This window comes from Harmonia axyridis, chromosome 7 (assembly GCF_914767665.1).
Source record: "Harmonia axyridis chromosome 7, icHarAxyr1.1, whole genome shotgun sequence".
Classification (NCBI taxonomy): domain Eukaryota; kingdom Metazoa; phylum Arthropoda; class Insecta; order Coleoptera; family Coccinellidae; genus Harmonia; species Harmonia axyridis.
Window position 1 is genome coordinate 35880324 of NC_059507.1, and position 27184 is coordinate 35907507.

Here is a 27184-nt window from a genome sequence, read left to right on the forward strand (position 1 = left end):
CGATTTTGGTCATTTTATGAAAACCCAGACAGTTAGTCAGAAGCCCGAAGGTCGTGAGTTCAAACCTCGAACCGGTAATATTTTTTTTTACTTTCAAGAATCGCCTGATGGACAAACAATTAACAGTGCCCCTCTCTAGAAGCGCCGACTCCTAGAAGGAGGGTCAGGTATAAAAAGAAAACGAAACAAGTGTAAAATCCGCGTGGTGGTTTTTTTTCGTTCGGGGAACCCCCCACAGTTCGATCCTGTCCCCTGGCACGGTCATAGGCCGAGGCGGGTGCGTAAGTGGTCAGCACACAGCCCGCGTACGGTGATTTCTGTACGTCGGAGACCGGTTTTCTTTTTAAGAGTGGAATAAAAAAAAAGGACAGAGCGCGCAAGCAGCTCGGCGGACGACGCGGGATCGAAATAATAATAAATTGGTGAGCGGAGAAGAGAAGACGGCAGGCTTCGAGCGTGCTGCCCGCTTATGCCCCTGTCACAGCGTTGCCGACGGTAAAATAGCCAGTTTGAAATCTGGAGATTCGCGAGGTTTTTAGATATATGAAATTGAATCGGAGAAAATATCTGAAGAATTTGGCCACAAAAAAAAGAGATAAAAAATTTGACAATGACAAATTTGACAGTTTCCAACGATTGAAAACCGTTTGATTTTCTCCTCAGAGTAATAATCATAAATAGAGGGAGCATATGTCATTTTCAGTGAGCAAATTTTGACCCCAACATGAACTATCAAATTTGACATGGAGGGCGCGGAAATGAAAACATATCAGTGGTACGATATTTTACTCAATTCGCGAGTTTCTCCACAAAAAACGCACTTCTTATAATCAACGTTTCATATCGACCCAAAATATATTGAAATAAATACCTAAATATATCAGAAATTCAGAAAACAAACTTCAAGCGCGCCAAACGACGTGAAACAACCGATGACACTAGGAGAGCAAAAGTTGCCAAACCTTGGATTTCAGCAGGTACATACAGAAAATAATAAATATTCTTCTTATTATAAATTAGGAAAAATATCGGATTCCAAATAATCAAATTTGCATATTTAATCAGGAATCACTCAAATAAATATACATTTAGAACGATATAGTAAAATTGTGAGTTTGAGAATATATCACAATCCGACAACGTAATCTAACCGTGTTGGGGACATGTAAAAATTTCGTATACTCCCTCTCTCTATGTTTATTACTCTATGAATCTAACATTGAAAATTCCTGATGACAGCTTGTCAAGAAAGTTCGGTGAATATTTCGTTTGAACTGGGCCAGAAATTTAGATGACTTGGCTTCAAATCAGAACTACGGGATGGCCAATGAATGTCATCTTTCTTGGAAATTAATTTTTCTGGAAATATTGTTGGAATTCATCACATAGACAAATTGGACATATGTGAAGTTGCTCCATCCTGCTGGAACCATGTTTTTTGGTTAGATTCAGATTAGATTTAATTAGGGAGGTTTAATTTCACTGCGTTCATAAATTCTTCATGTTCTTCATAAATTTTCAACAACTATCATGAGATGAATCGAACAACACTGTGGTGGACAGAAGAGTAAATTAAATAATCTGGTGCAAAATTCACTCATTTAATTATGATTTATCGAAAAAGCTGTGGTATTTATCGGTCAATTTAACAATAAGGTAAATCAGTAGGATCACAATAGAAACCTCATCAGATCATCTCCAACATCTGACACCACTATTTATAGATTGATGACATTTCCACGAATCAAATTGTAACCATTGCACGGATTACCGAGAAAAAATTGTTTACACTAAAAACGCTAAATCTGTGCTTTCATTATACATTACTTTCCTACACATTGTTTTACATCTTGAAATACTTAATAATTAATAACTTGCCAGCACTCTATACAAAAATAATAGTATTTTCCTGTTGGTCAACCGATTTCGCGAAGTTCATAAAAAATCCGTAGAAACCGTCTCAAAATCAGTACGACCGGCAACGCCGCAGCCTTTCCTCCTCAGGTGGTGGGTGTGAGCGGTAGTACCCTCTCGCGGGTACGACCGGGCTCGCGCCTCGTACCCTTTCTCGTTTTTCCCATTTGTTTTGTCGCCCGGTCGGCCCATGGCCTACTGCGCCGCCGACGGTAACCGACCGGACTCGGGGGCACTAAGACCAAGCAAAAAGAAAAAATCGACGACGAGGAGAGGAGAGTAGGCGCTGGTCGTACGGCCGATTTCGCCAAACGGGGAGCGCGCGGAGGGGTAGGGGGGGGGGGGGGAGATCGTAAACGGCGACAGCGATTGATGCGTACGTTCTCTTCTTCTTCTGGTAATTAATTGTGACAGCAGACGCCGTCCGCCTTAATTGGACGATTTACTCGATTCCTTGACGTGACGGATCGCGTAGGGGTGACAGAAAAGAGATTACTCGATTGTTTCGTTTTTGTTTTTTTTTATTTGGTTCGTTTATTGGTGCCATGTCGACTAGCGGACGGTTTCACGTCGTCTCGATAACGAGTTCTGACGTTTCTTCGCGAGACGATTGGGCTGTCGATGAATGACCATAGAATAATCGCAATATCAAATCTTCTTTTTTTTCGTGGCACCGTATGTCCGGTCGAAAAAGGAGTCTTTCAAGATAATTCGTAATTAACTGATTTATTATTCCTATCCCATCTTCTCAATGAATAAGTTATGATTTGCATCTAAGAATTTCAAAGTTACCTAGATACATTTATGTAGAGTCTACTTTTAGGTGTTATTGGAGCATTTCGCCGTGATGAATTATAAAGAGTGTTTTTTTCGAGGTATATAACTTTAAGTTGGCATTACTGTTCAAGATGGCGACCGATTCAACAGCTGTCAAGTGATTTATTCTCAGTTTGATTCGGCAATTCATCATGAATAGACTCACGACTGAACAACGCTTGCAAAAAGTGCAATATTATGTCGAAAATAATTATTGTGTGCGGAATACGTATCGCGCACTACGTCCATTTCATTTTGTTTAGCGATGAAGCGCACTTCTGGTTGAATGGCTGCGTCAACAAACAAAACTGCCGCATTTGGAGTGAAGCTAATCCTCAAGTGTATGTCGAAACACCGTTACATCCAGAAAAACTGACTGTTTGGTGTGCTTTATGGGCTGGTGGAATCATTGGTCCGTACTTCTTCAAAAACGATGATGGCCAGAACGTTCAAGTCAATGGTGATCAGTATAGAGCCATGATTACTAACTTTTTCATTCCTGAATTGAACAACCATGATGTCCAGGAGCTGTGGTTCCAACAAGACGGCGCAACATGTCACACAGCTCGTGCCACAATCGATTTATTGAAAGACACGTTTGGTGACCGCCTAATTTCACGTTTTGGACCTGTGAATTGGCCTCCAAGATCTTGTGATTTAACACCGCTAGACTACTTTCTGTGGGGCTATGTAAAGTCATTGGTATATGCGGATAAGCCGCAAACCCTTGACCATTTGGAAGACAACATTCGCCTTGTTATTGCCGATATACGGCCACAAATGTTGGAGAAAGTCATCGAAAATTGGACGTCCAGATTGGACTACATCCGAGCCAGCCGTGGCGGTCATATGCCAGAAATCATATTCAAAATGTAATGCCACAAGATTATCTTGCGAATAAATAAAATTCATGTCAATCGAATAATCCATCGTTGTTTCATTGCAATTTAAAGTTCTATAGCTCTAAAAAAACACCCTATATAAAACCTAGTACGAAGATATTGTGACGGTCAAGGCTGAAAAAAAAACTTTTCCGGACCGAACTTCGTGCATAGTAAAAAACAGAATTTGCGTATTTGTGGTCTAAAATGTCTCCGAGAAAACATTGTTGAAAAAAATAAATCTATTCTATCCACATCAGGTTTACGAGCTCGGATCGTAACACCGTAGCAAATCCGATCGTCTTGGGATCATAGAATACGGCTTTGTTTACTAGATAGGCCGAGCGCGGGTTCGTTGGCCCATCGAGTTCACCGTTCGTTCGGGCCGCAGAAGAAAGAGGAAGTTGCCCGGTATCTTCTACACAATAAACTCACAAGAGAGAGAATCACCGGCTTCGCATAAATAAGTTAGATGATAATAACAGGCCGGCCTTTTCTGCGCTGATCAGTGAGAATTGAGCGAGGCGTCCCACGGGAAAGGGGACCACAATGGTAATAAGTGGAAACGCTCCACTTGCGTGCCCGATGTTGCGGAAATTATTAATTGGTATCGCATCAGAGATGGCGCTAGCTGACCGCGAGGCCGGGGCCGTAACGGACCCAAAGTTCTTTGACATCGGAGAATTGCCACGGTGTGCTCTGATCCAGATGGTATCGCACCCATGAGAGACTATTTTCGGAGCGGTCGGACCATCCTGGGTGCTGGGTTTTTTTTGATCTTATCGAGACTTGGAACCGCTTAATATTTCATGCGAGTACATCCATCACGTCGATTTGGACATGTAAAAAAAAATCTGCAAAAGCTTCGCGTTCGGTCCGTCGCGTCGGCCAGATTGAAAAAGATGCGGACCTCTTAAACCACGCTGAAGGTATGAATGAAACATTGGCCAAGAACCAAAACAGTCATCGATGAAATGGAGACACTTTTGTTCTCCAAAACCTAAAAAGTTTTGGTTCACAACATGCTCAAACATTTTTTGCCTGGGTTTTTTTGGTATCACCTGGAGCGATCATCTGATTTGAATGGGGTTTAAGCTTCAACTAACTTCATTGACTACACTACGGACTTTTCTTTTTGCTGAGATCGTTCAAGAATACCAAATTTCTCGGAGCAAATTCATAAATATGCAATACCAGTCTTCGATTAGTAAATTTTAATTTTCTGGCCTAGGTCGACAAAATTTACCCCTACTTTGTACACTTTGAGTAGTGGCTTAATTCACGAGTAAAACCAACCCAAATCCAGAACATAAGTACATTTAAAGAACATATTATTAGATACATACAGGGTGATTCAACGGGATGGCCTATTAGGCGTTTATAAAGGGTGTTTTTTTAGAGCTATAGAACTTCAAATTGCAATAAAACAACGATGGATTATTCGATTGACATGAATTTTATTTATCCGCAAGATAATCTTGTGGCATTACATTTGAAATATGATTTCTGGCTTATGACTGCCACGGCTGGCTCGGATGTAGTCCATTCTGGACGTCCAAATTTTCGATGACTTTTTCCGACATTTGTGACCGTATATCGGCGAATGTTGTCTTCCAAATGGTCAAGGGTTTGTGGCTTATCCGCATAGACCAATGACTTTACATAGCCCCACAGAAAGTAGTCTAGCGGTGTTAAATCACAAGATCTTGGAGGCCAATTCACAGGTCCAAAACGTGAAATTAGGCGGTCACCAAACGTGTCTTTCAATAAATCGATTGTGGCACGATCTGTGTGACATGTTGCGCCGTCTTGTTGGAACCACAGCTCCTGGACATCATGGTTGTTGAATTCAGGAATGAAAAAATTAGTAATCATGGCTCTATACCGATCACCATTGACTCTAACGTTCTGGCCATCATAGTTTTTGAAGAAGTACGGACCAATGATTCCACCAGCCCATAAAGCGCACCAAACAGTCAGTTTTTTGGATGTAACGGTGTTTCGACATACACTTGAGGATTAGCTTAACTCCAAATGCGGCAGTTTTGTTTGTTGACGTGGCCATTCAACCAGAAGTGCGCTTCATCGCTAAACAAAATAAAATGGACGTAGTGCGCGATACGTATTCCGCACAGAACCATTATTTTCGAAATAAAATTGCAGTATTTGCAAGCGTTGTTCAGGATTGAGTCTATTTCCCATTTGAATAATCAGAGAAAAATCGGGAAATTCCGAACTTTTCTAGACGGCTTGCAACATATTTTCTGTAAAGTGGCATATAGGTAAGTTTCGTTCATTACAAATGATCTTGGCTTTGTTCGTTCTGTTAACGGGTATTAAGATCAACAGATCATATCCAAAATCTTCAAAATGATTTAAATTCAGTTAGTATAATTCATCGAAATGAAAAGAAAAAGTGTAACCGTCGTAAACTTTGCGGTTACCGGAGCAGAATAAAAATTTGTTTTTAAACGTTGTAAGGGGCGTTGCCGGTTCCTCGTAATAAATCCGTCTCCAATTAAAAGTAGATTACTTGAACTAAAAGTAAACAATTCGACTTTCAATTCAGGTCCACTTCGTTAGTAGGCCGAAAACGGCGATTACAAATTCAAATTCTCCCAGTGCCTAATTACCCCTGATGTTGACGATACGCATCGCTACAGGGTGTCCGAAGAAAACGGCGATCCGGATCTATGGCGGTAAGTACGGTTGTCCGATGCACAAGAGGAATCGTTAGGGAGTCGATTAGGCAGCGATTCGAACATTTAAAAATGCAAATTGATACACGAGCGTCGTTTAGGGCTGACACGGTAAGTGATGTTCTTGATTTGCGCTGTTTAATTGACTGGAAGAAGGTTTTACGGTTTGCGTTTCTTCTGTGCATCTGGGGGCAGCACTTGTTGAAACCTCGGTAATTTATATGCGTAATTTATGCGTTTCCGGTTCGAGATGTATGTGGGGCATCAGAGAAATGCGTATGGGACGAGTCGGATTTCCGTTTTGATTTTTCTTTCCAATTAGGTTTATCTTCCTTTGTTTCAGCACCTGAAATGTTTATATCGAGCACATCTATTTAACATTTATGTAAATTCTAACTGAAAATAAAAGGAAAACAATGGTAGCTCTATCCGGTGAGAAAAGATAAAAGTAAACATTAATGTCATTGAGAAAATCCCACCTGTTTGTTAGAGTTGTCGAAAGGAAATGTGAAACACATGGATAAAAAAACTAAATGAAGTTAAAATTTGAAAACCCATGTTCTGTCCATGGGCAATCAATGTATACGGTCTATTTTTACATGGCATAATCTACTAAACACAAATGACATAAGAAATAACAAAAATATTACACCGTGTTGCAATTATAACCATTTTAACTTGAATCATTCCTACTGAAAAACCCTTTTATAAAGTTGCACATTCATTAGTTTTGATATTGGTCAAATTAGGAACGAAAAACCTATTTATCCAGGTAATAATGGTAAGTAATAAATGCGAATTGCTAAAAATCTAGAAAGTTTGTGCACGTACTTAACGTTCCGAAGAAAAAATATGGAATATGGAACCTTAGAGTGATAAACATAGATAGAGGGAGCATATCTCATTTTCAGTAAGCAAATTTTGTTCTTAACATGAACTATCAAATTTGACATGAAGTGATCGGAAATGAAAACATATCAGTGATACGATATTTCACTCAATTTGCGAGTTTTTCCACAAAGAACGCACTTCTTATGACTCATAGTGAATCAACGTTTCATGTTAACTCAAAATATATTGAAATAAATATCTAGATATATCAAAAAAACAAACTTCAAGCGCGCCAACGACGTGAAACAACCGATGACACTAGGAGAGCAAAAGTTGCCAAACCTTGGATTTCAGCAGGTAAATACAGAAAATAATAAATATTCTGCTTATTATAAATTCGACAATTAGGAAAAATATCGGATTCCAAATATTCAAATTAGCATATTTAATCGGGAATCACTCAAATAAATATATTTCATTCAAAACAATAAACATTCATAACGATATAATATAATTGTGGATTTGAGAATATATCACAATCCGACAACGTAATCTAACCATGTTGAGGACATGTAAAAATTGAGTATACTCCCTCTAACTATATTTATTACTCTATGGGTAGTTCAAAAATGAAAATGCAACACGTTTATGGGTTCACAACCAATCTAAAAAAAAAAGTGCCCTTTCGTAAAGACCAACATAGAAGAAAAAGAAGAAGAAGAAGAAAACCGCATCCCCCCTTAGTACGTCCCGTGCCACACTCTTAATTATTCACCATCTCTCGCGAGATCACAGAGAATACGAAATCGAAATCTGTGGGAGATCTCCGTCTGCTTTTCATCTCGTGGCACGGCCCACTCGACTCTCCAAGAAGAGAACACTGTTGTTGACATCTTTCGGGCCGCTAGAGGGGGTTGCGCGAGGAGAGGTGAACGCACCGGCCAAGGTGAACGACTCCGAAAGGTCACCACACGCACTTTTCCACCGTTCCATCATCATACAACCCCCCGAGAGCTTTGTGCGTCGACCAAAATTTTTTTATGGTCCCGCCCGCGGACAATGGGTCTTTGGTCTTTTGGATGGACCGAGATTTGGGGGACGCCCACGCCTGATGGTGAACCCACGTCTCCGCGTTAGAGAGTGGTACCGGGAGAAAGCATTGTTTTGATTTTTCGGTAGGTATACAGGTGGTTTGTTTTTTTGGTGTAATAACTCGAATGGCCGATATAATTTTTGCTTTCAGGGCGGCAAAATTGCTCTTTTTGAAAATGTGATTTATTTGCCAATTTTTTTCGATAACCACAATAATTGAAGTTTCTCTATTTCAGTATAGTAATGAGTTCATAACATTAGTAAAAACAGTGCTGTAATGAATTACTTACAGCATTATTTTCAGTTATATTTTTCGTTTTGTGGTTGTCTACACTGACTCCCGATCCTAGCAAATTTCAACACATTTCAATTGTCAATATAGAACATTTTGAATATAGTCAAATGATTTGCAACTTCATTCGCAATTTCTCTTGATTTTGGTGGTGTTAAATCGATTTCGTCAGACATAATTTATGAATTGAATGCGTAATTATAAATTATTTCAAAATTCGAAACGTATGACTTCACATAGCCCCACAGAAAGTAGTCTAGCAGTGTTAAATCACAAGATCTTGAAGGCCAATTCACTGGTCCAAATGTGAAATTAGGCGGTCACCAAACGTGTCTTTCAATAAATCGATTGTGGCACGAGCTGTGTGACATGTTGCGCCGTCTTGTTGGAACCACAGCTCCTGGACATAATGGTTGTTCAATTCAGGAATGAAAAAGTTAGTAATCATGGCTCTATAACGATCACCATTGACTGTAACGTTCTGGCCATCATCGTTTTTGAAGAAGTACGGACCAATGATTCCACCAGCCCATAAATCGCACCAAACAGTCAGTTTTTCTGGATGTAACGGTGTTTGGACATACACTTGAGGATTAGCTTCACTCCAAATGCGGCAGTTTTGTTTGTTGACGTAGCCATTCAACCAGAAGTGCGCTTCATCGCTAAACAAAATAAAATGGACGTAGTGTGCGATACGTATTCCGCACAGAACCATTATTTTCGAAATAAAATTGCACTATATGCAAGCGTTGTTCAGGCGTGAGTCTATTCATGATGAATTGCCAAACCAAACTGAGAATAAATAACTTGACAGCTGTTGAATCGGTGGCCATCTTGAACAGTAACGCCAGCTTGAAGTTATATATCTCGAAAAAAACACCCGTTACAATTTGTTTCAGAATATACTACTCCAAGATATTTCTGAAATAAATGTTATTATTTTTATTATTCGGAATCTAATCTTCATCCGATTCGAACAAAAAAGTGTTCACAGTGAAGTACTGATAAATACTCAAAGTACTTATTTGTTCTTCAGAAGAGTTGATTGTAGTACTATGAAGTACTTCAAGGTTCTTGCAGATTACAAATGAGCAGATAATTCAGTCCAGTATTTTATCTAGCTCTGATAGAGAGCTTGTCAAACAGGTTGATAGTTAATGAAGTACTCGTTTGTGTTTACCTATCGAATACGCACTTCTGTGTTAGTATTTTGTTGCAATATTTTGGTAACTCGGATTCAACTGAGATTCTAATTGAAAACTCACTCAAGTAAAGAGTTTTTTCTCAAAAATTAACAACATTTATCTCGAAAACGAAGTTTGTTAGGATATATGTTTATAGAATTTTTTCTTCATGAATGTTGGCGTTCTATCCGACGCCAAATTTATTGCACAAAAATCTGGACTACCTTGTATAAACAGTTTTTCAATACAATAATCATATACAATTAATTATTCGAATCGGTTGTAATGGCAACGTTGTGGACTATTTTTTGACATTTCTTATGTCATATGCCATTTCCTAAGAGTAGTCATTCGAGGTGGCAATTCGACCTATTTTCCGAATTTTCTGCGTGAGTCGGCTATCTACGTGTCCTCCGGTAGTATCGTCCCCGTCGGGCACCAGGTCCGTAAACCATCTCGTGCAGAGAGAACGAGTTGCATGTGCAGCGGGAGAATTGACATAACGATAATGGCCCATGCAACGCCACGCCGGGAGAACCTACCTCCCCCCCCCCCCCTCCCTAGCCTTCTTGTGTTGTGTTTATTTTTCGAGAAGAGATCGCGGAGGTGGCTCGGATAAATTTAAATGTTCGGGGCTCTCTCGCTCGTTTTACGATCCGGAGATAAATCATAACTCGGCATCAGCGTTGGCCGCGGAGGACCCCGGAGGACGAAAACAAAAGAAAAAAAGGGTGTCCGTCAAGGTGCGTAGGTTGTGCGCGCTCCTCCTGTGCTACCGGATCAAACCGCACCGTCTTGACGTCAATGAAAACCGTTTTTTAATTTGAAATTGTTGATAAGAACAATAGTTTACTTCCACGACAATTTTTTCGTCATACAATGACCTCTTCAGGTATATATTACCGGATACTGTATGCAGTATCACCTGATGAAGACATTATATGACGAAACAATGTCATGGGAATGAAATTAGCAGAAGTAAAATAAATTATTATATATTTTTTATATTGATATTTCAAAATGAATTTTTGTCAAACGAAGACCTGAACAATTAAATGTTTTTGATCAGACCAAAAGGGCAAACGACGACTTTCACGAAATTATAATTTTATCTTTTTATTAATGATTTTCGGTAGAATTTTTTCACGAATATTTTCAAAATATATCAGTGATTTGGACAAGGTATACATATCATCAATTATTTTTTGCTAAAAACGAAAAGTTACAAAAACGTCCGGGAAGTGCTCACTTCCCGGACGCTTTTTCTCTGAGAAATTAGCATTTCCCGGCCTAGTCCGGAAAGTACGTACTTCCCGGACTAGGCCGGAAAAGAATCATAGAATCCATAGCAACCGAGATAACGGCTGACAGTTCATATGAAATTAGTTGTCAAAATATTGCATGTTTTTTTATCACAATCGCAATAAAATATGGAAAGCAGCAGCGATAGTGTTATTCTACACGGTTGCCGAAAAAATATTGTACGCAACACGCCCGAAAATGGTTTTTTTGGACTCACAGACTTCCAGGACTCGCTTACGCTCGTCCTAGAATTTTGTCTATTCGTCCAAAAAAACCCTATTTTCCGGACTTTTTACGTGAATTACTATTTTTTCATTCGAAAATTAAAAATATTCACTTTCTTCCATGTAGATTATTGTTCAAGAAATTGATGTGAAAAACCCATAAAAAACGGTGATTTGCAAAAAGAAATATCTCTAATTCCGCAATCGAGCAACCACGTGGTGGTGTTCCCTCTTAACCCACTGATGGCCACCGGACACCCCGTATTTACACACTCTCGGCCGATTTGTGCCACCTTCGCGTCGTCGGCCGTAAAACGGCGTCACACAATGCAAGGTGAAACTCGACAGCGAAACACATCTCGTGTTTTTATCGCGGACGAAACCATTGTTTGCGCTCGCGGTAAGGTAACACCTCCGTTTACCGACCTTGCCCGGGACGCAGCAGCAGCAGCTTTATTGTGTTTCGTTGGACTGCAACAACGCGGCATCAGAAACGCCGGAACAACACGCTTCACTTTCGTTGCGCGATTAGATTGCTGCCGCTGCTGGTCCCCCTTATCGTCCTGACTCTGCACCGGCGGATAAAATTTATTCGGCGACACGTCTAAATCGCCTCAAGGTCTAGGCCCGTTTGCTGTTTTTTTTTCTCTCTCGCGGGAGAATATATCGCGCTATTTGTCACGTCGCGGTTAGGCCGCTAAATATGCCAAGGACGCCAGTCGCGTACAGATGCTACGTTGTTTTTTTTTGACGCGAGATTCCGTGCGCTTTCGAAAAAACATTTTGCGTTTCGTTAATCGTCTTGGTTTTCGGGTTTTTCTTGGCAGCCGGCAGTTCTTGAATGTGTAACCTTCTACAGTAATTTTAGATTAATTTTCAAGGTTTTATTCTCGACGATTCATAATTTTCTAATCGCGCGAATTATTTTTTTAGATCTTTATATTTTTAGTGCAAGATTTCTCAAAAAATTAAGTTGGCGAGTGTATTTTTCTATTTTCACAATTGATTGAAAAATCTTACCCAAAATCAGCCTAGAATATTACATTAGAAAATTGTTTGACAACGACAAAAAACACAATATCGTAAATTTCAAAGACGTTTTTCAAGTTTAATCTATTAGTTTGAACCCTTCGCAATTTGGTTCTAGATTATTCAATTTTTTTGATCTAATTTTTTGATTCTAATTCCAGAATAAAAAACGCGAAAACATGTCAGGACTCTAGCAATCTCCAAACCTTAAAACAATATTCCAGCCAGCAATCCAACTCAGCATTTGAGATACCCTGCTATAAACTTGCTAAAAGTTGTCTCTTAAAATCTGAAGTCAAAGGTCGCAAAAATCGATTTTTTGCACATTATTTGCAAATATTTCGTTTCCTATAGGGTTTTCGCTATTTGTAGTCATGACCAATATTGTAAAAAATAAAATTCCCTACAACTTTTGATTAGAAAGTTTTTCTACATGTTGACTTGTTTTCGAGATAGAGGGCTGAGAGAGCACGGTTAGTGCATCATTTGAAAACAACTGGTAATCCCGGTCAAAACTACGCTATATTAAGTTTATTGATTATTGGTAAATACATAATTATAAATAATTTTCATTCATTATCAACTATATTCAACATATAGAAAAATTTCTGAAACAAAAGTTGTAGGGAATTTTATATTCTTTAATATTGTTAACTTAAACAAATAGCGAAAAACATTTAGGAAATGAGAAATTTGCGAAAAATACGTAAATAATCAATTTCGTGAACTCTGACCTTAGATTTTATAGTCGCGAACACCCTACCACATGAAGGTTTTGAGACAACTTTTAGGATGTTAAAATACAAGATTATACCAGTTTGAACCTGGGTACTTCAAATTCCAAATTTAGTACCAAATTTCGACTAAGATGACTGGAGTAGGCATAACGGTAGCAACAAAAATCCCAAAAGCGAAAGTACATCCAACCCTTTTCTACCATCAGATATCGGCGATCGATATACCCGGCGTCCCAATAAATCGTAACCGTTCTTCCGGGCCGAAAATAACGGTTTTTCCGACCCTCCCCCTTTTGATAATGCTCGTCGTATATACCCGGTGTGCACCCCCACGTAAACAATGGCCCTCCGCGTGCCCCTCTTCGGCAGACGCGTTGGTCGGCACATCTGTCCGTCCGTGTGTGTATCTATGTATATATCCCTCTCTAGGACCTTTCAAAAACAGCTGTGCGTGTGCTACGTACGTCAGAAATAACGTAAACGCGTGTGACGTATACGATATCGATTCGGGGGAAGATTTGGTTGCCATGTGACAGACGGCGAGGGGGCAGGGGAGTAAATGGAAAACAAATATTCGCGACCGGCCGGCTTCTGTGTGTTTTCGAGGGGTGGTTTTGTCTTTAGGGATGACGTAATCTATTTGTTTACGTTTCGGCGATATGCTCCTAACGGTCATCGGTCTTTGTCTGAGGTGATTTGATCGGCTAGTAGATTAATAGCCTTTCCAAAATTGGATTTTCGAATAAATACCGTTAAATTTCTGAATAATACAAAATTGGGATCAACTTTTGTTTTCTACATTGGTTTTTACGTCGTTTACCATTTATTCTCATAATTCTTGCAAACCTTCATGCAAATATACAAAAACATTGCGATAAAAAAGAAATTTTGCCTGCAAAATTTGTTGGTTTGACAATGACATTTGTTTTACATTCGACAATACTCTAGATGAAAAAACGCCCCGTTTTACAATGTGGAAAGGAATTTCACTTCGTTGTATTAATTTATTATGACATTGGAATAACAACATAAACATACAACTTTGACTATTGGACATTTTCAATAAATTGCTAGAATGCGTAAAAAAATATTATTCAATAAGCATCTCTCGTATGAATTCAAAAAAATGTCGAAATGTTTAATCAATAGAACAAAAACAAATATTATTTTCGGCATTAATTGGAAATAATCTAGTTTTATTTAATTGAATTGGATTTAACTACCAAAAATTTTTACATGATTTTGTTTTATGAAAAATGAAGAATGTACAAAAATTATAAATAAACATATTTCCGAACATATATTACACTTTTTCATTCTTCCCTATTAATCAGAACAAAGTCAATTTCCAGGTCAATTTACAGTTCAAATAGGTAATGATTTTTACGAATTCGCGAAATATAAGGAAATGCAAAATAATAATTTATTAGCAAGTACATCAATTCAGCTCAAATTGAAGAATTATCATCCTACTATTCCAGCAATGAAAAAAAGAATCAATTCAAATCACAATCAATAAATTTTTCATAAACCAAAACCGATTAGAATAAGTGACTGCCCTTTTCAATATGACCGTCGTAAAAAAAAATTCAAACGAAACGTCCAGGAAATAAAATCGAATCATCAGCAAACCTAATATGTAATACCGGAGTGTCCAGTAGCAAACTAAACAAAACTCGCGCGATAACTTGACAGATATCGATTGTGCAGAATAATCAATCCAACTCATCGCTATTCAACAATCCATCTTCGAATTCAGCCGAAGACGAGCTGATTTATCGAATATTTACCTCCGATCTGAAATACGACTCTTATAATCCTCGACAACAAATCGAAACTAGAAGTAATAGATCCACAACGATACACAAGCCCGCTCTCTGATCCTTGCATTAAATGATTCGCTCGGCGATTTGCAATTGAAACCGGTCCTAGTAGGCTTGTCGCACGTGTACATCAATTTATATTCGAGATTGTCGATTTTAAGCACACACAAGTGAATGGAGAGCATCGACAGATACGGAGAGAGAAACTGCATTTATTTACGACCTGAATAAACTGTTGTTTTCCATCGTATCTATCGCCTATTTGGGAGATAAGATTGCATTTCGTCTGAACGGGGCTTCTAGAGAGCATAGATTGATTTCTCCCATCGAGTATTATTTGTTGTTGCGATTAATCGAGTACCAATCAGTAATATTGCCAACTTACCTGTGATGAGGGATTGTGTTTTGTGATTGTTTTTGGGCGGTGTGTTCTCTTCCTCAACATCAGCTTTCTCGATTTTTATTTGGCACATATCTTCAGGTAAGCAGTACAGCTCGTGATTGTCAAACTCCAGATCTATCGAAGGTCTCCTCTTCAAGGGTCTCGAGCATTTCACCAAAGGTGATGCTGGCCTCCAATCGTATTTTCCATTAGGACTGAGAGGTTTATCGTTGGAGAAGTCGAAGTTCCAGCGCTCAGTTTGAGTGGCGATCCTCTTTTCCAGTTCTTGGGTGACAAATCGTTGAGTTGCCTCCGGGTCATAGGGTCCAAAAAGTTGCCTCTTGACCTTCTGAATTTCCCTCCTGAAAGGCCTGGGTTGAAACAAATCGTTGTGCGGTTTGTTGTAATAAACCCCTACGCTCATCTTGTTTACAATTCACAGCTCCGCAACCAATAAAACACTCCAACGAGGATAATGATAAGTTGAGATTGCAGCGGCAACAACTGTCACTTGGTTTACTCTGTGCGCCAAAAGTTTCAGTTCACTCACAGAGTCGAATTATTAATGACGTTCGCGGCTATTAGCACGGCAGACGCGGTGTTTTCTCAGTGCAAAAAAAATACAGCGATCTAAAACTCATACACTGCAATCACGACGCACACAGGCAAACAAACAAACTGGTGCAAACGAAACCGAAGCCAACCAACTCGTAAGTGTGAGTAAATGACGGACTTTCAAGGCGAACGTAAGGCAAGCGCACATCGCTGCTTCGTGATTGGTCGGAAGGGGACGCTGAGCGCGGACTGTTCCAATTACGAGGAGTTTGTAGGGGAGGCCGCGATTAATTTAAACTTTGAGCGTGGCTTCGTGAACGCTTGGTTTCGCGTTTGTTGATTTTCCGAAATTCGAATCGGGGATTTTGAAAATTTGCGTGTTTCAACCGAGATCGGATCATAGGTTTGATTCGTTTGAAAGAGGCTTTAGGTCATAGATATTAATGACTGTCAGACCACGGAATGGAATGAAAAAATCCTCCAGATTATAATCTATTCAAATGAGACATAATTAGAATAAGATCATCACGATAATTCAACGACTGTATACTGCAATCTTTTGAGACGTTTAATGCCTAATTGAAGATTTAGTCAATTCTAAACGGATCAAAATCAGTTCTTCAATGATCTGATTTCCAAAGTTCAAAGTTGAGACCATCGATTATTATGAAGATTTATTGTTGACATTAATTCATCCTTACACATTTTTCTCCGTATTTATCTTCGATCGGACCTAATTGGAAGAGGGAGTTCCATTTCGAGCTAGACATATCGGCTCTGCATCCATTAGATTCCCGCCCAAAACAGGTAGTACCCTTATATCAACATATTATCTTACAATAGCAGGAGTTCCTATCTTTATCGTTAGAATGACAGGTAGAAAATTGAAAATTGACCCCTCAGACCTGTCTATTCATGAGGGATGGCGAACCCTAAAAAAGGTCCCCGACGTTTCGGAAGAAATGCCACACCTGTTATCAAAAGAAGGTCGATTTAACAAACAATGATATCACATTATAATGACTCGACTGCATAAAAACAAACCTGATGGAAAATTTACATTTTCTTTACATAATTAATATTTGGATACTTTGGAATCGCATTGACTACTTGACATTGAACAATCTCCTGCGCTATTTCAGTATCTGGGTCACGTGAACTATTTTTAAAATATCCTCATTATGTGCAAACAATGGTCTTGTTGGAGAACGACTAGGAAGAGAGTCCCGTTAAGCTTAATAAATATTTCATTGTCGATCGTGTACCTTTATTTCCGTAATGTGTTGCTTATGCAACCATGAATACACGTCGGTGTATGTTTAAGAGTAGGCGAAAGCGCGTCACATTTGACTTTTTGTCAGTGAATTTTCAAGATTTTAAAAACGCCTTTTTATTATGTTATACAGATTGATTCATTGATTGGAGTGATCAAGAGAAGTATTGGAAGGAGGTATGAATATTTATATTTGTTTGCTTGCATTGGTTCTCCAATCGCATCATTAGGCGCTTTATATTTATTTTTTTTCTACTGTACAGCATATAAAAGAAAAAAATATTGGAATGGTGTGGGTAGGCTTAGGGTTCTTATTAATAGTATATTATTCAACGAGCGGTAATGTAGGTCATAACTCACGCAGATGATGTTTGCAGCACGAGCCGCAGGCGAGTGCTGTAATTCATCAAGTGAGTTATGACCATTACCGCAAGTTGAATACTATACTTTATCTACGACTATATCAATAAATACTAAGAAAAAAATACAGACTTAGAATAAAGACAGAAGGAACGGGAAATAAACATGATGTGCTCGATCCCGTACAAGAGAGATGGAAACTTAGTGCTACCAATCACAATCGAACTAGCTTCGGCTAGCTCGAATCCAGTACAGAGTACAGACATAGAAATTTATTGAAAAACCTCAATAATTGCCTATAAAAATGCATTAAAATATACCAAAAAATATTCCCTGTAAACGATTACTTAATGATCTTACTGCTACACCAATCTTGAAAATTTCTTCAAACTTCTTTATATTTTTTCGGGCAATTAATTCTGTATGGTAACATTAGCTGTTTGTCTTTTGGAAATGTATACCTTTATAATATTTCATCTTCACTATCTGAATTAATCGTTTTCAGCAAAACATTCACAATAATTAGATATCAACTTAATTTGAAAACGTCAAAAGTGACATTCCCTCGGACATTCCTCCCCTCAATAACAATAATGGAATGTTCCCTTTCGGCCAATCGAATAGAAGCAGAGAAGTATAGAAGCACAGATCCATATTTTCCGATTTATAATAGTGAGTTATAGCAGTGAGTTATTATAAATCACGCTGTTTGTTAATAGATACTATTAATTGCTCAAAAGCAGTTGAATAATGAGTTTATAATTCAATAGGAGTAGATAAAGTGCTTTTATACTATTGAAGTTCACTATGAGATTATCAAATTTCTCAGTTCTTTTCAGGGCTAGGCCAGTACATATATATGGTGGATGCGCCAAAAGTTTTAAATGTATTCCACCATCTTTCGCGCGTTTGATTTAACGGCTCCAAGTTAGCCGTAATGTTCATAATTTGACATTTTGAGTCGAAAGTAATTTAATAGTTAATTTTATCTATTATAATTTCGAGAATAAAGTGGAAACTTGGAATTTTTGGGATAGTTTCTAGCCAAGGGCGTACAAATAGGGAAGGGTACGGGGGGTAATTTTCCTCACAAAATTTCAAAAACTATAATAATAATTTAGAACTGAACTAAGTTATTCGCATCGAAAAATTATCTCTGCTGTGTTTTGCAATTTAATGTGTTTCATTCAAATTGCAATTTATTTGTAAAGACATCAGTTTTGAATTGACAATATCTACAGGATGTTCCTAAATTGGAGCTACAAACGAAAATGACTGATTCCTCATATCATTTTAAGAAATAAAGTCATATAACATGAGTCCGGAAACGATTTGTTTTCGAGATACAAATGTTAAAGTTATAGATTTTTTTCTCATAGCACCTTCCCTTGCACGATATATTCAACTCAACTTTGGCATAGATATTCCTATTTAAAGTGTTCATCATGTGATAAGCTTATTTTGAATCTACAGGGTGATATTTTTTCTGAAAGAATGCCCGCTTCTTTCTACCAAAACTTTTTTTTTGGTGAACCAATGGTAGTTCAGAAAAATGTAAAAAGAAATTGTTGTACAGTACTACACTTTTTGGTTTCTTGTCGGTTCTTGTCAAACAATTTTTCAGTAATCCTCAGGAAAATTCAGATTTTTATAAGATCCAGTGAGCTGTGATGAATAAATGAAGACTTTGGTACTTATTTACCGAATCTGTAGGGAAGATCAATAAAGGATTCGATATACTGTTATATGCATCACAAAATAAAAGGACTACAAGAAACACCTGGATCTTCGAAAACAAAGCATTTGGCGGCCAATGTATAGGACATTCTATTCTTAAAATTATTTAAAGATTTTTCATTTTTCTTTGTATCTCCAATTTAGAAAAAATCGAAGGGTATAAACAATCGAATAAAAAAATGCTATTATTTCGAGTAATTTTCGGTTCAAACTTCGTTATCAAACCTTTTTTTCTCATATTACAGATATAAAGGGTCTTTATTTTTAGAGCGATAGAACTTTAAATTGAAATAAAACAACGATGGATTATTCGATTGACTTGAATTTTATTTATCCGCAAGATAATCTTCTGGCATTACATTTTGAATATAATTTCTGGCATATGACCGCTACGGCTGGCTCGGATGTAGTTCAATCTGGACGTCCAATTTTCGATGACTTTCTCCAACATTTGTGGCCGTATATCGGCATTAACACGGCGAATGTTGTCTTCCAAATGGTCAAGGGTTTGTGGCTTATCCGCATAGACCAATGACTTTACAATGCCCCACAGAAAGTAGTCTAGCGGTGTTAAATCACAAGATCTTGGAGGCCAATTCACAGGTCCAAAACGTGAAATTAGGCGGTCACCAAACGTGTCTTTCAATAAATCGATTGTGGCACGAGCTCTGTGACATGTTGCGCCGTCTTGTTGGAACCACAGCTCCTGGACATTATGGTTGTTCAATTCAGGAATGAAAAAGTTAGTATTCATGACTCTATACCGATCACCATTGACTGTAACGTTCTGGCCATCATCGTTTTTGAAGAAGTACGCCCATAAAGCGCACTAAACAGACAGTTTTTCTGGATGTGAAGGTGTTTCGACATACACTTGAGGATCAGCTTCACTCCAAATGCGGCAGTTTTGTTTGTTGACGTAGCCATTCAACCAGAAGTGCGCTTCATCGAAATAAAATTGCACTATTTGCAAGCGTTGTTCAGGCGTGAGTCTATTCATGATGAATTGCAAAACCAAACTGAGAATAAATCACTTGACAGCTGTTAAATCGTTTGCCATCTTGAACAGTAATGCCAACTTAAAGTTATATACCTCGAAAAAAACACCCGTTATAATGAGCGTTCATTTAAATTCGTGGTCAAGAGTGCTGTGGAGAAATTAGATTGGATTTTCCGTGATTACAAGTAGCGCTTAGTTTGTACCTACCATATCACTAGCATACTTCGAATTTGGGAACAACCTGTATGTTACAAGCTAAGCGCAACTCGTAATCACAGAAAATCAACTCTAATTTCTCCACAGCACTCTTGACCACGAATTTAAATGAACGCTCGTTACCAATTGACGTTTATCGAAACGTCAAATGGATCAAAGTAATTGCCATCCGCACTTTGAATCAATTAACGTAAGAGTTGACTGATGGATTAACGACTACCTACTCTCCTAATTTTTTTTTAATTAGTGCGTATCATTACAAGCGGCTCCGTTCTACATGCATCGGCCTGCTTCGTCAAAACGGTGAATTAGAGAAAATTAAAGCGATCAAGAAGTCCGTTGACGACTGATTGCGAGCCTGTTCATCTGCGTACACACACACTGACATTTTCCAGGAAAACTACATAGCGGTCGCCCATCCGGATAGTGAGTCCACCGAACACTGCTTAGATCTCTGATCAATCTAGTTTTGATTTTTTATGGGACAACAGCCAACCACTCATACTTAGGTGTTTATTTCAATATATTTTGAGTGAATATGAAACGTTGACTCACTATAGGACATAAGAAGTGCGTTCTTTGTGGAGAAACTCGCGAATTGAGTGAAATATCGTATCACTGATATGTTTTCATTTCCGCGCGCTTCATGTCAAATTTGCTTACTGAAAATGACATATGCCCCCTCATCTATGTTTATTATTCTGAGGGCAGTACTCATCATACGGTTAGGTACTTTATTGACGTATAGAAGTACGGAACGACAATACAATGTTGTGGTCGTTGTTTTGCAATTACGAAGTCAGTGGGTATCCTTGCCAGTTATTAGCAGCATCGTTCTTACGGGTACTCGTTCATTTGGGTCTTAATCTGCATGCGGAATGGACAGTTGCAGGTTATGTGCGACTGATTCGAATATGAATGGAATTATGTGAATTTATTCCGGCAGCGGCGGAGAATAGGTGTTATTAGTCCTGTGGAAGGGGGGAAGAGAGTTGCTTATGGAAAAAAAATTATTGTTCTTGACTGGTTCCCAGCGGATCTAAGATCTCTTGGGATCCCACGTATTTTATATTCATGTGAGTTTCTCATCTGTTGAGGAATAGAAATTGAGGGCAAGTTAAGGTATTTTTTTCTTGAATAGTTATCGAGTGTGATGGCAGGTACCTTACTACCACCTAGGTAGGCAATTTTTATTTAGATTATCCTTTTATTTTAAACTGGGTGAGTTTTTTTAGTATCTGTTTAACTGTAGAAAAAACCAGAATTCCTTGAGTTTAAAAGTATACAATCCTTTATGCGGTTACAGTGTTGAGAATCTTTTTGATGATTCAATACTAGTTGTTGCAAAAATGTTGAGTGCCGAATATTGTTACTTGGTTTAAAATGTTACATTTTTATTTTGTTTTCGATATCGTTTCAGTATCGTTATATTCAGGAGCTTTCTTTCTGAAAAAGTCGATATTTCACGTATTTGTCAGTTTCAGATGAAATTTTGTGTCAACATGACAACATATAGTGTATGAGTAAGATGTATAAAATACTGGTGTGTTCACTGATTAAATTTTATTTTTTTCTGATCGAACCAATATTGAGCTATATCGCCTTAGTTACCATGTGTCATAACACACTCATATTTCCCAAGGGAAATATGAAACGTCAGTTCATATTTCCCTAGGGAAATATGAAACTATTTCTTTATTTAGTAACAAAATGGAAACTGCAATTGTTGAAATTTCCACTAAAAGTATTTCCACCAGATACAAAGGAAGAAGAAATATCTTGTTCATAATTATTCGACGACGAGACTACAGTTTTCTTGAGAACATTCCTTGCAGCAGCAGTCTCGGACGATTCTCCCAAAACGGTCTTCAAAGATTGTGATGCTGCAGATGGCTCACCCTCCACACCTGCTATCATCTTCGCTACCTTATTTTTGTGCAGCATACTGTCCGCCAGATAGCCTTCTGCAACAGACGAACTTTTCCAACCACCATGTCTCTTGAGTGTTGTCATTGAGGCTCCCGCATCGGCAACCAATGTCGCGGATGTTCGTCTTCCACAATGACCTGTATAGGTTTTCGGATTATCTAAACCCAACCATTCAGCAACCTTACTCGGAATTTTTCCGAAGGTATTTTTGCCGACAGGCTGAAGAGTACACTTCTTATTCCTATAAGCTACGAAGAACCTAAGAACGCCTTGCGGGCGCAACGCTGAATACTCCCTCACCAAACGAGCAGCACCCAGATCTTCTTCATCAATTATAGTGAATATTCTGTTTATATCATTCTTAGTCTTTGAGACTTTGATTATGATTACCGAACCACGATCTTCGATATCTGAAGATAGCATATTCACCAACTCTCGTGTTCTGCAGGCGCCAAAGATTTCCATTATTAAAACAACCTTCAAAATTATGAATGTAAAAATCTTATCAACAGAGGAAATCAAAATGAAACTTTTACCTTATACATCAAAAAAACGTCATTAGGAGCTTCACTCAAGAATGTCTTGAGCTGCTCCCGGGACAACACTGATGATTTTTTAGGAACGTATCCTTTATTTTTGTTCTTAACAAATGCTTCGACTTCATCGAATAATTTGACATCAGTTTTTTCCTTCAAATGTAGCATTGATCTTAACATCGATAGTTTCGGCCATAACGTGTTTGGAGAATATTTCTGGGACTGGGGATCGAATGAATTAATCATACATCAAGAATAACAAGAATCAGAGCAACATACCAAATCTTGGAAATATGCTAACAAAATACTATCGCTCACACCGTCCACCAATTTTTTTCTTTTCCACTCCTGAAAGCATTCGTACTCTTTACTGTAGGCAGCTTGAGATTTGGCTGGAACCAAAGATTCACGGGCCTTTGCCGCTTGAGTTTCGACGTAGTTCGACATTTTTTCATTAATTTTATTTTTGACAAGACGTCAAAATGAAACCAGTCAACCAAGATTCTCAGAAACATGGCCCATAGCAACGTTAAAAATTTAATTATTACAAAAATATACAATCTAATAATAATTTTTCCTTATCAGATTGTTTCAATCAGAAAAAAACTATTGATTACACCACGGGAAATATGAATACATTTCCCTCGGTTGTCTATACATCCCTCGGGCTCCGCCCTCGGGATGTAACTTTGACAACCTCGGGAAATATACTATTCATATTTCCCTAGTTGTAATAATAGCTATAGATTCCTGGGAATCACTCGGCATGTGTCCCTTTTCCCTTATCTTCCTTAAGGTGGCGCTATACAAAGAATGGAGAAATCAACGATCATTCTAAAATTTTTTCTGTCAAAAGTCGTTCATCTAATTTCCATTAACCTCAAAACAACATTGACAGAAAGATGAACTGAGCGCCAAAAGAAACGTTGTGGAAATCAAGTGAAAGGAACTAATATAATACTGTAAAATCCTAGGAGGATGGTCTCTTCAAAACTCGCCAATTCAATTTGAGGGTTTTTCAAGAATAAGTGAACACCAGTGTTTTAGACATCTTATGTATTAGCGAATGAAACCTCCCTTTGACATGAAACGTAAAGATTAGTGAACATATATACATATATGAAACATATATGAATTACACTTAGGCCGATTAACGAAAATATCAGTTGGTATGACAACTTAAATTTTGTCAATGGTAACTTCAACAACATGCACAAAATAATAAATTTATTTCGCTTGTCATCTGATCTGACGATGCTTGTTTCACTAATGACGGTATCAACAACAATCATAATTAACATGTATGGGCGCAGCAAAATTCATAAACCATTTGACCAAGACTATTTTAATGTCAAAATTTGAGATGGGATTTTCAACAGTGATTTGATGCCAGTACATGTTATAAATGATCGTTTAAATGCAGATTTGCATACAAAATTATTGGAGGAAAACGTTTTTGATTTCACTGATGATCTAGAGCTCAACATTATTGGAAATATGTGATATCAGAACAATGATGCGCCAGAGATACCGTGCAGAGAGAGGCAAGTAGCTGTTTGGTTGAATAAAAATTTCCCGAATAGATGCATTGGTCAAGAAAGTCTAATACCATGGCCAACTCGTCCACCAGATCTCAATCCTTTTGATTTTTGTTTATGGCGAAATATGAAGCAGCTTATCTATCATGCTGAAATTACTTCTTATCAAAAATTACTAGATGGAATTCAACAAGCCGCAACCCAAATTAAAAACTAATCAAAATATTGTTTTTCAAATTATTGTAACTTCTGAAAGAATCGAATAGGGAAAAAATGTTCAGAATGAGGGTGACTATCATCTTTCAAGGTTTGTCATAGAGTTTATAGGACACACTTTATAAAGAGCATATTTGGATTTGTCATGCTAAGCATTAATAAAATGAAATATATCACAATGAAAACAGAGTATCAGGTATTAGGTACTTTAACAGCAGTGCAGTTTCCCTTGATGGCCTTGATATTCGTGGATCTCTTGCAATCGCTAACAAATCAATAAAAATGGGACAACCTTTACATATTCAAGTTTTATGTGAGAATACCATTGAAAATAACATTTCAAAATCACTTAAAAAATTTTAAATTCTTAACAGATTACCGGGACTCATTATTGGCAAACTGGCATACTATTGAGTAGGGATTCACGGCTTGGCTTGATTTCAAGTTAAGTTCAAGTCAAGTAGTAGGTTTTCAAGCTCAAGTCAAGTGAAGTACTTGGATTATATCAATCTACTTGATTTGCAGCAGTTTTATTGTGTAGTGTCACGTTAGTAAAAAAAATGATGAAATGAGAAGGAACCTTGCAAAAAACACTTTTATTTATCTTATAGATTTGTCAGCTTATAACTTATAGAGCAGCTCTGGAAAATTGTCTTTGATCAGGAGCTGAAGATACTGGCGTTTATAAAAAATCCTTGGCCATTTTGGCCAAGTTTGTAAAGATATTTCTCAAACTATCAGAATCAGAGAGATCATAGAGAGAATCAGAGATTTCATAGAAATGTGAGAAAACTACTAATAAAGTTGCACGGGCGAATGCTTCAGTTTCTCGGCGCTCGAGGAATCCCCTAGTTTAGTCTAAACGAGCACGAGATTGCAGAAATCTATGCCGTGCGACGTGTGCATATCAAGCTCAAATAATATCAAGTAGCTTGATATCCAATCAAGCAATAAATACATAAAATCAAATCTAGTCAAGCTCAAGTATGTAATTTTTCATGAGCTTGATTTTCAAGTCAAGTAGTTGGTTAAAATGTTAAGCTACTTGATTTTATGAATCACTATTATTGAGTCCCAATCGAATTTCTTTTACTATTATTTTGAAGAATTATCATCTTCTGGTGTCCAAAATCGTGCATCCTGTGTATAAACCGTCACTGCTCAACAGATATTCAGAAGGTGGTGTTCTTTTGAACTTAATCATTTAAATTTATTCGATGAATTACAGAACGAGTGCGCCATGCTTATGTGCTTCCGATACGGTATCGGTGTTTTTCTTTTTTTTTAGGTGTACATCCGTCGGAATCGTATTAATAATGACAATAGTTTAACCAAATGGGCAGGATACGAACACAATGGTGGAGAATCCATCGGTCACGGGGTGTTTCAGATAAAGGCGTGTAATTCTAGATGAGTCCTTGTTTAAGGATGACAAACAACTTGTTTTGTCGCTTACGATGACCGGAATGGTCTGGATTTCTTTTATTAAACTTTCACTTGACTGATTCCACTTCCTCAAATGTCGAATAATGTCATTTACTTTAATGACCCAACCGCTTTTGAGTTTTGCTCGGGAAAAATCAGAGTAAAGGGCGTATCAACATTAACGTTAATGTTCCGCATTTTGGAACAACTCGCTCATTAAGAGGGAACACAACTATCATGTGACTGCTCAGTGCTCAGTTCAAAACGGATTTAGAAATATTTCATTCTACAAATCACCGATCTTCATGAGGTTTTACATAATTTTTTCTAACAATAACCTTTATTTTAGCAAATCAAGTTACACTGCGCAAAAAAATTAACGCACATTATGGAAATCTCAAATTTATTCTACAACTGAAGGTGTTCTCAATGATAATTATTTTTATCAGAATTATGCATGTATATGTTATCCACTTTCAACGTTTTTCTTCAATATAGCTGTTTTTCCCAGCAGGAATAAAAAAAGATGAGATTATCAGATTTTGAATGTATTGGCTCCATTCTGAAATCAGTTGTTCTCGATCAATTCTAGTGATCAATAGTTTTTCTTTCGTTTGATGTTCTACACTCGATCGCTATGCAATACGAAACACGCAATTTGACCCAAGAGGAATGTGCCCAAGCGGTAATTTTGCCAGAAGAAGGGTGGACATACACAAGAATTGCAGAAAGGTTTGGAGTTTCCCATACAAGTGTTTTCAGAATGTTGCAGCGATTCAGGGAGACAGGTATGAATGTCCGAAGACCAGGACAGGGTAGACCACGGGTAACAACTGTCCCATTCAAGAACGTTACTTGAGACTTTCTTCGTTGAGACAACGATTTGCAACCGCTCGCATCCATCAAAATCAGCTTGAGCAAACTCATGAGGTGCAAATTAGCACTCAGACAATAAGAAATCGCCTCAGAGAATATGATTTAAGGCCTCGTGTCGCGGCAAGAGGCCCAGCTCTTACCCCAGCCCATCGAAGGGGGCGTTTGGATTTTGCGAGAGAGAATATCCATTGGGAAGAGGCTGATTGGGAAAGAGTTCTCTTCACAGATGAGTCTAGATTCTGCCTCTACCATTGTGACGTCCACATGAAAGATATGATCAGTGCAATTTCCTGTATACTACTGGTTTCGGGGGAGGA

At 38.0% G+C, this 27184-nt stretch overlaps 1 protein-coding gene across 1 annotated transcript in view; it reads right to left on the bottom strand.

Moving 5' to 3' along the window:
* Positions 1-15930, bottom strand: part of LOC123685007 — a 32819-nt gene extending 16889 nt beyond the window's left edge. Inside the window, exon 1 of the mRNA XM_045624555.1 lies at positions 15210-15930. Within this exon, the coding sequence (XP_045480511.1) occupies positions 15210-15630 (421 nt within the window). The 5' untranslated portion in view covers positions 15631-15930. The remainder of the gene's footprint in view (positions 1-15209) is intronic.
* Positions 15931-27184: the final 11254 nt, after the last annotated feature.